Below are 13,891 nucleotides of genomic sequence, written 5' to 3'. Positions count from 1 at the left end.
CCCCTCCAAAGGGCTGGCTTACCGTTTTTTGAAGTGAATGAAGCAATACACGCACAATATAAAGCAGAGGAGACGAACTTGGTGCCCCCCAGGTTTTGCTGGACTACAACTCCCATCTTCCCTGTCAACTGGCCAGGCTGGCAGGAGCTGATGGGAGTTGAGTGTCCAATGATATCTGGAGGGCCACACTTTAGCCAACGTGGGGCTCATAAGACCATAAAAGCACAGAGTCTAATATTAGCCAACTGCACCACTCAACTCTATCCCAACCCATGGATAATTTGGGCAAAAAGAAGAAGAAGTAAAGACCTGATACCATGGAATCAAAGAGTTGGAAGGGACCCTGAGGACCATCAAGTCCAACCTCCTACAATGCAGAAATATGCAGCTGTCCCATATGGGGATCGAACATGCAACCACACTCTAACCAACTAAGCTACCCAGGCATATTCCCTTACACACTTTCTCCCTGTCTGCCACTTAACACATCTTAAAGAGATGGAGGGTCCAGGTAAGTACCTTGCAAAATTGCCGGTACAACTATTGACCTTCAAAGTGCCTCCCCCCCCCCCGGCCAGCAATCCAAATATGCTGGGATGAAAGATAAACAAGAATAAGCGACCTACCTCATCCTCAGATAAATCCTGGCTCAGGATCTGAGTTAACCTTTAAAACAGAGAGAAGGTCCTGTTCAGAGAACCATCCTATTTTTCAAGAGAAAGCACACTGGGGAAAAGGTGGCCTACAACAGAAATTTGAGAGTATGGCTTGTCTCCTGTCTGTCACGATACCTCATAATGTTCACTGATTGCCTTTTCCTGGCCATTCTGAGCCATTCTTTTGAAATTGTGAATACCTTGACTCCAGAATCCATTTTCACAGAAAAATGCATAGATATCTGCTCTTTTGACAAGTCTGCTTGGAGAGTTATCAATACTTCTTATAGCAGTTTCACAAAGAGGAGTCTCATGAATAATGTGCTGCTTTGTGACTGGGGGAGTCTTGAGGCTGACTAGGGGTCAGACATGGTTGCTTTATTGCTCTCTGTACTAGTTCAGTGCAAGTTTTACTGGTAACAGTGTCACTTCACTAAGAAATTGATGGATTCACCGAGAAACAGGGCTAAGTGAAAATAACCACTGTAAATAGGCACATTTGGATACTAAGTTACCATTTAACTGAGTTATGTCGCAAAGGCCATTTACAGAAGGGCTTCGGGCTCTGGCAATCCACGCTATGCCACTGTCCTTCACTTCTGCCCCCCAGCAATTCCACTGCCACCATGCACCAAACTCACTAGGAGATGGGGCACCTCCTCAAAATATTGCCGCTTGGCTTCTCCACCCCAGTGGTGGGGCGGGGAACTGACTGGCAACATGGCACTCAGGAATGCCCCAGCACTTGCTGAACTTGGTAGGGGCCTAGGTGCTCCTCAAAGCATTGTTGTTTGGCTTCTCACCGTGGTTTTGGAAGATGATCAGCAGCACCATGTAGTGGAACGCTTCCCTCTCGGTGGCAGAAGTGATGGGGCAGGCAGAGCACCACCTCTTTTACTTCCACCACCTGAGATGGGTTTCTTCAGTCCACCTCATGGGTGGGCTGACTGCTGATTCTGAACACATATGGAGGGCCACAAGCTCCCTACCCCTGCCCTTGGCTCTTGACAACATTTCTGCACAATGCCATGAATTTGAAAGTACCCACAGCGTTCTAGAGCATTTCTGTTTTTGTACCTTGACTCTTTCAGGGACAGCTGATGCTTCATTTTCATTTTCTGCAATAACAGTGATACATTAGAAGGCACACTATGCTCCATCCCAGAAAATGCTCCCTGCATCATCATCATCACCGCCATCATCAAATTAAATTTATATCCTGCACTTCCTCCCAGAGTCTACAAACAATCACATACACTCACAGGTAATACTTTCAAGGTTGCCAGGAACAGAAACTTTCAAATGCCTGGGTAATCAGGAATGTTTTATAATTCCTCTCGAAAGTTACTAAAGAGAGGGGAGGGCATCCACAAATGGGGGACGGTCACTGAAAAGGCCCCATCATGGGCCAATGCCCACTGAGCAGCACTCAGTGGTGAGGCAGCACCACCAGGGTATCCCTTCTAGTCATAGGGCCCAAGGTGGATGATATTGGGAAAGGTACTCTCTTTTGCTAGCACTAATATTTTTAATTGGGCCCCATAGTTCACTGGCAACCAATGCATCGTTTTCGGGGCTGGTGACAAAATGGTCCCACCGAGCTGCCCCACTTGCCTATCTAACAGCTGCACTCTACACTAGCTGCAGCCTTCATATAGTCTCCAAGGGCAGCCCTGCACACAGTGCATTACAGTAGTCCAGATAGGAGGTCAGCAGAGCATGATCAGCTGAGGCCAGTACACAACTCTGTGAACATTCAGTAACGCCTTCATCTGTTTGGGATCTGAATCCTTGAAGGACTATCTCCCTTCCCATGAACCTGTCCACACATTGTCTGGTAATTAAGGTGGCCTTGCTCTTTGAGTCTCTGCTGCCTGAAAATGTGGAAGGCAGGGAAATGCAGAGATACATAATTTCTCTTCAGGGGCACCTAGGCTGTGAAACTCTCAGCTCCATGAGATATAGCACATTACTTTCCGAAGCACATTTAGGGATAATCTTTTTGGATATGCTTTTTTTTTGGAGGGGGAATGCTTTTTAGCAACTGATTTGTCTGCAGTTAACGTTGGATAGTATTGGCTGCTCATTTTATTTTATTTTTATTTTTTAAATGCTGCTTTCCTTCTTCAGGTTTTAGTTTCATTGTTTTCCTGGTGTATGATGAGATTGTTTGAAGGCCTGAAAGCCCTACGCAGCATGGAAGGAGCAGGGTACGAATTCTAAAACACACACACATGCATGCACCCCCCCCACCAATACCTGTCTCCCAAATCTCTCTATATTGTATCTTTTGCAACCTCCAGCTTGCAACCCCACTGTACCACTAAGTCACCATGTGACCATAAGGCAGTGTTTTTCAACCTTTTTTGGGCAAAGGCACACTTGTTTCATGAAAAAAATCACGAGGCACACCACCATTAGAAAATGTTAAAAAATTTAACTCTGTGCCTATATTGACTATATATAAAGTAATTTTTCAATTTTTCCCACGGCACACCAGGCAACATCTCGCGGCACACTAGTGTGCCGCGGAACAGTGGTTGAAAAACACTGCCATAAGGAATACCCCTGGTAGACCAGAGCAAATGGCAGCCGAGTGGTGAAGATGCACCTATTTAGCCCTGGCCTTTGACACCTGTGTTTTCAGGACACACACACCCCCACTCCTGCAACTGTAATTATTGTGTGTGCAGTATATTTTTACTGAGCTTTTAAAAATCCTAAACATGAAATCAATGGCACAATAACAATATTTTTCATAACCAAGTCAGAAATTGTATCATAATAAGGATGGGGAAGAAGGCAAAGGAAAGCAAACAACAATCACTGGGCAAATGTAAAAAAAATAAAAAATCACAATCTTCAGGGATCATATCCAGTAAGAATAACAAAAGAAACCTGTTTTATACTGCAGTTTCATGAAATGGGGGGTACAATATATATATATATGAAAAGGTACGTAAAGAGAAAAATAACAAAACAAAAAGCTTCAGATTAAACCACATTGACTGTTATTTGTTTTCAGAGTTTTTAATTCTGGATTTTAAATTATTTTAACTTGCCTTGGAAACTCATGGTCAAGGGCAAGTACTGTATTATTATTATTATTATTATTATTATTATTATTATTATTAGTCCTTCACCTGGCTTGCCTTCTTTATTTTTAAATGAAAAGGCAGAGGTGTCTGGTGCATATTGTGACTGGCAGGGCACAATGCAACCAGCACTTCAGTAGATAACAACAGCCAGAGCCAACTGCAGGCACTGACTGAGCTAACTAATTCTAGCTTCGACCCCATCTTCCTCCTCCCTGTTGGGTTATAGAAGGGGCAACGCTGAGACTAGGAAGGAAGAAGGTGACTGATGGAGCCACCTCCCATGGTCAGGTTCTAAGGAAGAAGGCAGGCAGGCAGGTGGGGACTGGCTGAGAAGTTGGTGGGGCAGGGCCTCATTTGCTCTCCAGCATGTAAAGGGATCCCATGGTTCATGGATGAGAGTGCAGAACAAAGATAAATTGAGATGCCTACCTGGGTGCTGGTCGGCTCGGAGCTGAACAGTTTAGCTAACCTTTAAGAAAAAAAAGTAAGTCCAGGTCAAAAATATGTTCTGTTGCCTGACAGCTTCCATCTCTATTGTGGCCAGTAGAGTTGCAGCAAATTCAAAAGTTCAGGGCCCCTACATGATAGTCACAGTCACGTCCCCTTCTAAAATGATACAACCTTCTAAGATTATAGATGGAGAGCTGAGTTCTGTAGGCGTTTGGATGCCTCCTTCCAGCAACTCCTGTAGCCAAGCTGGTGCCAAATGCATTGATATGCTTTGCTTTGGAAAATATCGGCGTGGCCAAGAGAGAGGTCTTGTTATCTGAGTAGCCCAGGACCTCCATACACACTGCCAAGGCTCGTGTCCCAGAGAGAACAAATAGGGATATATTGCAATGATCCATATGTTGTCTTTAAGCTAGTTCTACTATTTTCTGGGCACACATGCAGGCAATGGTTGTGCTCTAGTATCTTCTTTTGGAGTGAATTAAGTTGACTTAAGTTGTGTTTCACTTGAAGTCCCATGGTACGTAACAGAACTTGCACACCATCCTCTGGAAACCAAGGCACCTTGGGATTTCAGTCTTCCTAAATGCTTAGATTTTGAACCTATACAGAACGACTCTTCCCCAGTGTCCTTCCCACAGCACCTTCTCCAGAGTGGAGCCAATCCTCAGTGGCTGCTTCTCCTTTCACTCTGATTGGCTCCAATCAGCACAAAAAAGCGATAAGACTACTTCCCAGTGACTAAGGAAGCTCCCCTTTCATGCTGATTGGGAGATACCACAGGGAGGCTTTGTTCTCCTCTAAATACTTTTGGCACCCTTCCCGCCCCAACAGATTTGAAAGTGGTTGTACCAGCCCATGATTATCCCAGTTTCATACCTTGGATGCATATTCTTTCTCTTATACTTTTCTGGCACATCTGAACCTTTCTGCAATAATGTTTATAGATTAGAAGGGACACTCCAGCAAGAGTTAGCTCCACCTCCACCCCACCCCTCACTGACAAAACTCACACAACTTGACTCGCTGTCCGCTATGGCAAAATTTCACGTAATCAATTACATTACTGTATTCCACACCATTCCCAATGCATATTGGTGGTGGTAAACTGAAAACTATGACAGTGAATAACAATTGCATTATCTGTTTTGATTTCCATCCTGGATATGAAACAAGAAAGCAAACATTGGCAATCCCCCCCCCCCCGCCCCCATTTCTCTTTTCATTTGAGTTCTCTGACAGCCCAACCCCTGTCTGCTCCCTCAACCCCAGTGAATGCAGCACAGAGCCATATGAGTGGCCCTCTTCTCGAACCTGCCCATCCCACTACAGCTTGTCCCTTATAAGTTCATTATTGAGCTCCACTATGACCGCAGAAAATCAGAGCACATTGGGCCTTGTTTGCACGTGACAATAAACTATGGTTTGCCTCAACATGCCTCTCCCCACTACCTTGGTTTATTTCTCATTTGCTGCTCATGGATATCTGGGGGCAGGGGGGACTGTTGTGATATTATTACAAGCCGAGCTGCAAAAGCCTCAGCAGCGATGCTCACATGACTATGTGTCTGTTTTCATCCTGTGAGAAAGCCACTAGTCCTTCCAGCTTTCTCACACACGTGATGTTTTTGTACTGTACTATTGTACTCCTTACTTTCGTGTCTGGCTCAGAGATGCTGGACACCCTAATGCACAGCTCTGACTTACTGAGCTTGCAAGCAGAGACATACTCTGCATTTTATCTGCAATAAAGTAGTTTTTAGCCTTAATGGCTTGTGTGTGTTGTTCTTCACGCTGGAGAGCAATCGCATATTAGCAATGTGCCCCTGGACTCAAGTAGCCAGGAGGGCACGCAGGCTTCGTCCCTACCTGGGGGTCAGTCTCACAACTTGCCCCCACGGGAAGTTTCATAACAGGGACTACATATGAAAGGGAAATGGTGGGGTCACTACCATCTAGAAGCACAGTTGATGTACAGTCAAAGTCCCAGAATAAAATGTTGTTTGAATGCAGACCAAGAGGTTAAGTGCAAAGAGATGGGGGATTATGTAGAGCAGCATTCTCCTCCATGGCAGGGAGAAGTATTAGGAAGGGAGGTTCTTTGAACCTATGAAAGAAACAGGATAACGGGAACCCTGTCATTAAACAGAACAGTTAGTTACTGAGAGCCAGTATGGAATAATGGTTAGAGTGTTGGAATCAGACCCAGGAGAGCAGGGTTCGAATCCCCACTCAGCCATGAAGCTCACTGGGTAACCTTGGGGGCCAGCCACCATCTTTTAGTCTAACCTAGCTCACAAGGTTGTTGTGAGGATGAAATGGGGGGACGGGACCATTTACACCACCTCGAGATCCTTGGAAGATAAAGGTGGTATATAATTGAAATAATAAATAAATAAATGTAAATAAATAAATAATACTGAGCCTATAAATGAGATGAGGGATGAGGTTTTGATCTCAACAGAGACAGATGCTCACCAGGTGTTGTTGTTGTTATTATTATTATTGTTATTGTTATTGTTATTATTAAGCAGCACCCTGGGGTTCTGAAAGCACCCAAGAAACCTTAGGGATGGTAGGGGTAGGAAGAAAACCCCTCAAATTATGATCCAAGTTTGGACAACATTGGAGAGTTTTTGCCTAGATAGAATGTCTCCTTGAGCTAATACCTCCTGCTTGCCTGGACGGAGGATAGAGAGGGGTGTGTGAGTGTGTAGGTAGAAACTAGCCTACTGTACAAAGGAGCATTCTTTGTTCCACCCACTTTGGCCTCTAGCCATGCTCACCTGTGGCATGTGGCCCCTGCAAAAGTTGCCCAGAAGGGAACACTGAAAAAGGAGTTCCCCACTTGTGTCTTAAGGAGATTGGCAGAGCCTCCAGGTCAGCCCCTGGCAACTTTCCTGGCATCACTCCCTGACATTTAAAGGTGCTTTAGCTTAACATTCAACAGTGATGGAACAAAGCAAGATTTGAATGTATCAATACCATTTTCTGGAAAGTAGAAAGATCCCGCATGATTCTCTGAGTTAACCTTGAAGAAAAAGAGACAGCTCAGGTTAAAGTCACATCCTGTTGCTTGGGAAAAAGTGGGGACTAGTCAGGTTGGGGTGTCTTTCTTTTCCCTACCACCTCCCAATAGTGGTTGTCCCAGATCATATCAATAAGGGTAACAAGAACCAAAGAAAAGCCCTGCTGGATCAGACCAAAGGCCCGCTTAGCCTCTCAGTGGCCAACCAAATGCTTGAATGGGAAGCCCACAGGCAGGACCTGAGACCAACAGCACTCTTCCCACTTGTGATTCCCAGCAGCTGGCATTCAGAGGCATACTGGGACCGTGGAGGCAGACTGGGGTAGTGTGTCGCTTGAGGTGAAACAAGAAGTGCCACCTTGACATGCTGCCGACGCTTCTCTACCCACCCTGCCACCTCCGCCTCTGAAGAAGAATCAGTGCCAGTATTAGCACCAATTGCAGGCAAGAAAGATCTCGCCTGATTTGTGTGATTCTGTATGGGATTCCAGCCGAAATCGGTGCCATTACTGGCACCACTTCTGGGCCATCACTGTTAGGGGCAGGGTGCCCTGTGGGGCTGCCGCCTGGGGGCCTGAGGTAGCCACCTGAGACTGCCTGGCTCTGGAGGCAGAACATAGCCATTGTGGCTGGTAGCCCTTGGTAGCCTTAATCTCCATGAATTTGCCTATTCCCCTTTTAAAGCCATCCAAATTGGTGGCCATCGCTGCCTGTTGGGGGAGAGAATTCTATATAACTATGCACTGTGTGAAGAAGTGCTTTATTTTGTCTGCCCTGAATCTTCCAACATTCAACTTCTTTGGATTGCCCTGTTTTGGCCTTTTGTCATTCAGCCCCACCCATCTTGAGATTGTTTCAACTACCTTCCAATCCTAAGTGTGTGTGTGTGTGTGTGTGTGTGTGTGTGTGTGTAAAGCATTGGTGAATTCCATAAGTGGTAGGTTCCTGATATGCTAATCCCTGGTGGCAGGGGAGTTATCCCCAAAATTGTATTAGTGCTGACTGGCTAAAAGCCTGTAGCTGTGGAAACTGATCTGCTTCCCCTGGCACTGCTAATGGTTTGCCTTTTAAGGCTGTTTCGGGAAACATGGATGCTAACTGGAGGGAGGGCAAGATTGTGGGCCAGGATTAGTTTGCTCCGACCCTGCCCGATGGATGCAGGAAGGGAACTGCTTGTTGAGTGATGACCACATGGAATTTTAATTTGGGCATGTTTGTGTCTCCATGGTCAGAAGCAGGGGGAGTGGAGGCCAGTCCATTAGGGCAAATGGGGCACTGCCCCACCAACCTCAGTCTACCCACAGCCAGCCTCAACCGGCCTGCCTCCTTCCTTACAACCACTCTAGAGGGTGGCAATGCTGCCAGCCTCCTCTTCCTTTGTCTCAGTTGCCCTTGTGAAATTTAGCAGGGAGGATGAGGATGGAGACAAAACTAGAATTAGTTGGCTCCACCTGCCATTGGCTCTGGCGCTGCCACCTGTTGGGCTCCCTTTTTCCACCCTACCAGTCCCAAATGGGCAGCATCCATGACTGAGCCACCCAATGGCCACCTTCCCGCAAACGCTGCTGGAGGGAGTTTTGAATTCTGAAGCAGAGGGGGCAGTAGCCCTTCCCTTTGTCCGGAGATCTCTTGGGTTTCCTGGGCAAACCGAAGGGCGAGGCTTGGGCCTCCTCTGAGCTTTCAGAAGCCTGGCCTTGGATGGCCCCCTGGATGGAGGCATGTGGCAAACCCAGGAGCTGCCTCTGGGGCTGTTGAGTGTCTGAAGCCACTGCCACTGTTGCTTTTTAGGGCATGCAGTACTTGCCTCGCTCCAGGTGCTGGCAACCCACACTACACCACTGCCTAGATGGACCAATTATCTGACTCAATAGAATATAGTTTCCTACATTTCTATGTTCCTACACTCTGGGAGCTTCCAGACAGCCTGTTTATTGGGCACTTATCCTAGATTTTTTGCATGGAGATTAGAAAAATGATGTCTATTTAATGAGCATTCTTTCCCGTTTGTGTGAAGGTTAGACAACATTGCCTCAAAGCAACTGTTATTCCACACATGCCAATGCACTTCTCTTATTTCAAAAAGTCCCATCTTTGGGGAACAAGATTTGTCACACAAGAGCTTCCAATTGCACAACCTGGATTTGCTGGGATGTGACTGAACCCCAACCTGGAAACTAGAAAAGCTCTTGAAGCATTCTCAGTCCTATGTCAATCAGGTGAATTAGTCATTGCACAGGGCTTGGTGCAGGGGTCTTACTTAGCAAAGTAGCCAGGTGCTTCAAGTTCTTCCAGAGGTTTCTCACCGATCTCTTTTATTTTCTGTAAATTGAAGTTTTAAAAGTTTTAAAAGCACACCCAATGTGCACTCCCAACCCAGCCTCATATGAGAACCAGAGGTGGTGGGGAACTCCACTTCTTGCCCAGCTTTCTTACCTCTTTGTGTTTAGCCCACAAGCTTCCAGCACTAGATGGTCTGAAAGAGCGGCAAAAAAGTGTGGGGGGGGGGAGAGAAAATAAACAGAGTTCAGGTAATAGAAAGTACTCAGGTTGTGTGTGGAAGGAGGTCAGTGGAAAGTCACCCACTTTGCATGCAGAAGGTCCCAGTTTCAATCCCTAATGAATCTCCAGGTAGGGTTGGGAAAGGCTTGCTGCATCAAACTCTGGAGTCAGTCACTCTAGACCAGGCATGGCCAAACTTGGCCCTCCAGATGTTTTGGGACTACAACTACCACCATCCCTAGCTAACAGGACCAGTGGTCAGGGATGATGGGAATTTTACTCCCAAAACATCTGGAGGACCAAGTTTGGCCATGCCTGCTCAAGACAATACTGAGCTAGATGAACCCAGTGGTCTGACACAGTAACAGGTTGCTTCCTAGAACTGAAGCACTGCATTTTAAGGGCAGTGCCACAGATCAACAGAAAGAGCACCTGTTTTGCATGCAAAGGACCCCAGGTTTAACAACACACAACACACAACAACAACAACAACAACAACAACAACAACAACAACAACAACCCATCTGGCAGTGGTTCCCCAGCCATTCGGTGTCGCCACCTCCAGGTAATACAGTAATTGTCGAACGGCTTGGCTCCTGAACCAATTGGCTCCCAAACACTGCATACCCAGGAGTGTTCTGGTTTGCAAACATTTTTTGGAAGCCAAATGTCTGACTCGGCTTCCAATTGAGTACAGGAAGCTCCTGCAGCCAATCAGAAACCGCGCCTTGGTTTTTGAATGGTTCCAGGAGTCGAACGGACTCCCGGAACGGATTAAGCTCGACAACCAAGGTACCACTGTACTGGTAATATAAGAATTAGAAACTCAAGGTGTATTTTTTTTTATTTTAATAATGTTGCAGTGCTTTGCTTTTAGTTAGAATGCATGAAAGGTTTGCTTTCTGTGTGAGGGTCTTGTGGGCCTGCATTTCACAAACCTATGCTCTTAGGCCATAAGCAAGAAATCTTATCTAGCCCTGTGAGCCCTGAGTGTGGCACAAACACAAGGTCCCGCAGGATGTTATTCTAAGTCTACCATGTGTTAATCAAAAATCCTTGAAGCTTCCTGAAAGATAGAAGGAGGAACGTCAATAAAGACGGATCATGAGCTAGGTTGCCAGGGTAACGTGTGACATCCAAAACCTAAAATGGTCAAATGACCTAGGCATTTCTGGTCACCACAAGGTAATTAGGGGGTGAAGCTGATGGAATGGAGCCATATGTGTTTTGCTTCTCATGACCTGTAACCCTTCCTGACATAGGTTTGAGAATGTTTAGATGTTTTATGATTCTTTGCTTGCTGTGTTTGAACTACTATATAAGATTTTGTTCTGATGTGCCTTGGGACAGACCTTTTTAACTGGCATGTTGAGTTGAGCTCTGTCCTATTGCAACAGAAATAAACACTGGGTCCCTCCTGGATGATGGACTTGAATTAGTTTCCTTGGTTCCATGGTTTATTTAAAAGGTGGTACCTCACCTGGGTAATGAACAAGGTGGTGTAGAAGTGAATTCTTACCACAACGGGAAAGCCTAAGACCTTTGATAGCCCCTGCCTGTTTGAGTCAGTATAGACTAGACAGACCAATGGTTTTACTCAATGTAAGACACTGTTAGAGAAAGAAAGGGAGTGGGGGAATCAACTGTGTATTGCAAAACACTTAGCAGCAGTCATATGCAATGGCACATACCTTTCCAGGAAATTGGGGTACATCCAGTGTTCGCTGGTGACAATGCAGGGCAGCATGTGGGCACGTGGAAAAGTGTCCCCAGATTATTGGCTTGCTTTCTCCACCTACCCACAATTGCTTGGAGCTTGGAGCTACTTGAAGGAAAGGCACTCTCCGCATACAAACCATAAATCAATAAGTACAGAGTTGTCTCCCACCAAGTAGACGCCTTCAAGTCAATAGACTTTAGTTAGTTGGTACATTCCTCTCCTGGTCCTACCCAAAGCCAAGGCTTACCCACACCTCCATTTTCCCTCCGACTCCCCCCCACCCCGGAAACCTGATCTCTAGCTCTGAATCGGAACAAACGGCAATGGGGTTTCCTGTTTGTTTCAGTTTAGCACTAAACAAGGGAAAGTGGAAGAGCAAAGGCAAAGCCACTCGGACCTGTGCCTAGAGCAGGGGTCCCCAAACTAAGGCCCAGGGGTCGGATGCGGCCCAATCGCCTTCTAAATCCGGCCTGCAGATGGTCCGGGAATCAGCATGTTTTTACATGAGTAGAATGTGTGCTTTTATTTAAAATGCATCTCTGGATTATTTGTGGGACTATATTTTTTTTTCAAAATATAGTCTGGCCCCCCACAAGGTCTGAGGAACAGTGGACCGGCCCCCTGCTGAAAATGTTTGCTGACCCCTGGCCTAGAAAGTCCACTTGGGCTTTCTAGTCAAGGGATAAGAGAAGTGTGGGCGAGCCCTAAGTCATGGTTTGGCTAAGTGTTGTATCCAAGCCTGTGGTTTGTCTTGCGCCAGACAAATCACAAGCTGGGACCGAGGTTTGTTCTATGGCATATCACTTGTGGTTTGTTAGTTTGGGGGAGAAAAATGCTGACCCCAGTCGGCCTCAGATGCAACACTGAGCCAAACCATGAGTGAGCCCCAGGAAGCGTGGCAACTGCAGCACTGGGGGTGGGGTGAAGTGGTTGCAATCTTTACTCCGGGAACTTGCCTGTTTGCTAGTGCTAAGCCCGTCATTGCTTTGCCATTATTATTTTGAAATGCACTCCAAGCCAATCATCACTTTGATTTTTTCCAGTGTAGGAGGCAGAAAATATCTGAGACTCACAGCACTGCAGGCAGGGGGCGGGTGTGTGCGCATGCACTATGTGGTGATGCTAATCTCTACATGTGGGACAGATTGAGGCAAGCTAGTGCTTTTTGGGGAGGATTCTCTTACTTCTCCCCGTTCTCGTCCTCCTCTTTGCTTGATAAAGAGCCTTGTTTCCCATTGACCTTCTCTGAGGATTCCTCTGCTTCAGCCTGCAATGATTCACTGTCCCTGCTTTCCTGGGTCTCAGTGTCCTCCTCAGTTTCCTCCTGGGTGTTCTCTTCTTCCTTTCCCTGCTTGGACATCTCCCTCGCCCTGCCTTTCCCTGCTTCATCCCATGACGAGGAAGGCTCAGTTTCTGCACTGGACATTCTCTTTGCCCAGGCTTTTCCTACTTCACTCTGAGATGAATCACGCTCCGTGTCCTCCTTGGACTTTGTCTGGGCTTTCTCTACTTCATTCTGCAATGCTAGGCTTCCCTTCCTTTCCTTGGACTTCTCTGTTGCCTTGCCTTTCTGTACTTCATCTTGAAATGGTGGACTCTCCAATTCCGCCGCCTCCTGCTTCTCAGCTAAGAGGTTCGCCAATTCGCCCTGCAGTGCATTATCCGCTTCTTTCCTGATGGCCTTCTCCTCTTCTGTTAGCTTCTCTGTACTAGCCTGTAATGTCAATTAGGGGGAGAAATTCATTTCAGTTCACATTTCAAGGCAAACCTTCCTAATCTGCACTTTTTGAAACAATACACGAACTGAAACACAGCCATCCTTCAGAATTTGCACTTCTCCAATTTTTTATCTTTTTTTTTTGCAGGTCCATAGGAACTTACCTCCTCAGTCCCACCTTTCCAAAGCAGGGGGGGGGGAAACCTCAAAAAGGAATCTCCCTTTCTTACCCTGCTAGAAGAAGAAGAAGAAAAATCGGCTCTTGGAGATGCTGGGGGGTGTTGCTATTGGGGGGGGCTATGCCACTGCCCCCTTCCCTCTGGGGGGGAAAGAAAAGAAAGAAAGAAAGAAAGAAAGAAAGAAAGAAAGAAAGAAAGAAAGAAAGAAAGAAAGAAAGAAAGAAAGAAAGAGAGTTGAAGTTTAAGTTGAAAAATGTGTCCTCCTTCTTTGTTTTTGGTGGTTTACAAAAAGAAAACCTAAACAATTTTGGTTAAAAAGAAGAGGGAAAAAAGGCTCAGCAATTTCAGAACTTTGGGGGTGCTGGGAATTTTACTTTTTGAAATATGGCCTATTTTCAGTAGAAGATTTTTCTTCAAGACGCTTAGGAATAACCTGAATACAACGCTCAAATCAAGTTCTTTTTAAGTGGAAGACAACAACAACAACAAAAAGGAATCAATGCCTAATCCCACCTGTTCCAATTACCTGTTCTGTTGTGCCCAT

General features: G+C 46.0%; 1 protein-coding gene and 1 long non-coding RNA gene across 2 annotated transcripts; both read right to left on the bottom strand.

Moving 5' to 3' along the window:
- Nucleotides 1–593: 593 nt before the first annotated feature.
- Nucleotides 594–4,225, bottom strand: LOC117039306. Its single transcript, XR_004425743.1, has 3 exons — nt 4,184–4,225; nt 1,734–1,774; nt 594–666 (listed from the first exon to the last, which is right to left on the bottom strand). It is a non-coding gene; the product is annotated as an uncharacterized LOC117039306 (long non-coding RNA).
- A 5,260-nt stretch (nt 4,226–9,485) lies between these two features.
- On the bottom strand, nt 9,486–13,891 carry LOC117039149 (dentin matrix acidic phosphoprotein 1-like). The gene is made up of 4 exons (XM_033136217.1): nt 13,874–13,891; nt 12,653–13,165; nt 9,666–9,707; nt 9,486–9,551 (listed from the first exon to the last, which is right to left on the bottom strand). The coding sequence occupies exons 1-4, from the start codon at nt 13,889–13,891 to the stop codon at nt 9,486–9,488; spliced, it is 639 nt and encodes a 212-aa protein (XP_032992108.1).

The sequence above is a fragment of the Lacerta agilis genome, chromosome 17 (assembly GCF_009819535.1).
Source record: "Lacerta agilis isolate rLacAgi1 chromosome 17, rLacAgi1.pri, whole genome shotgun sequence".
Taxonomy (NCBI): Eukaryota; Metazoa; Chordata; class Lepidosauria; order Squamata; family Lacertidae; genus Lacerta; species Lacerta agilis.
The sequence above is the reverse complement of the archived record's forward strand: the minus strand, read 5'-3'. Positions and strand labels throughout refer to the sequence as shown.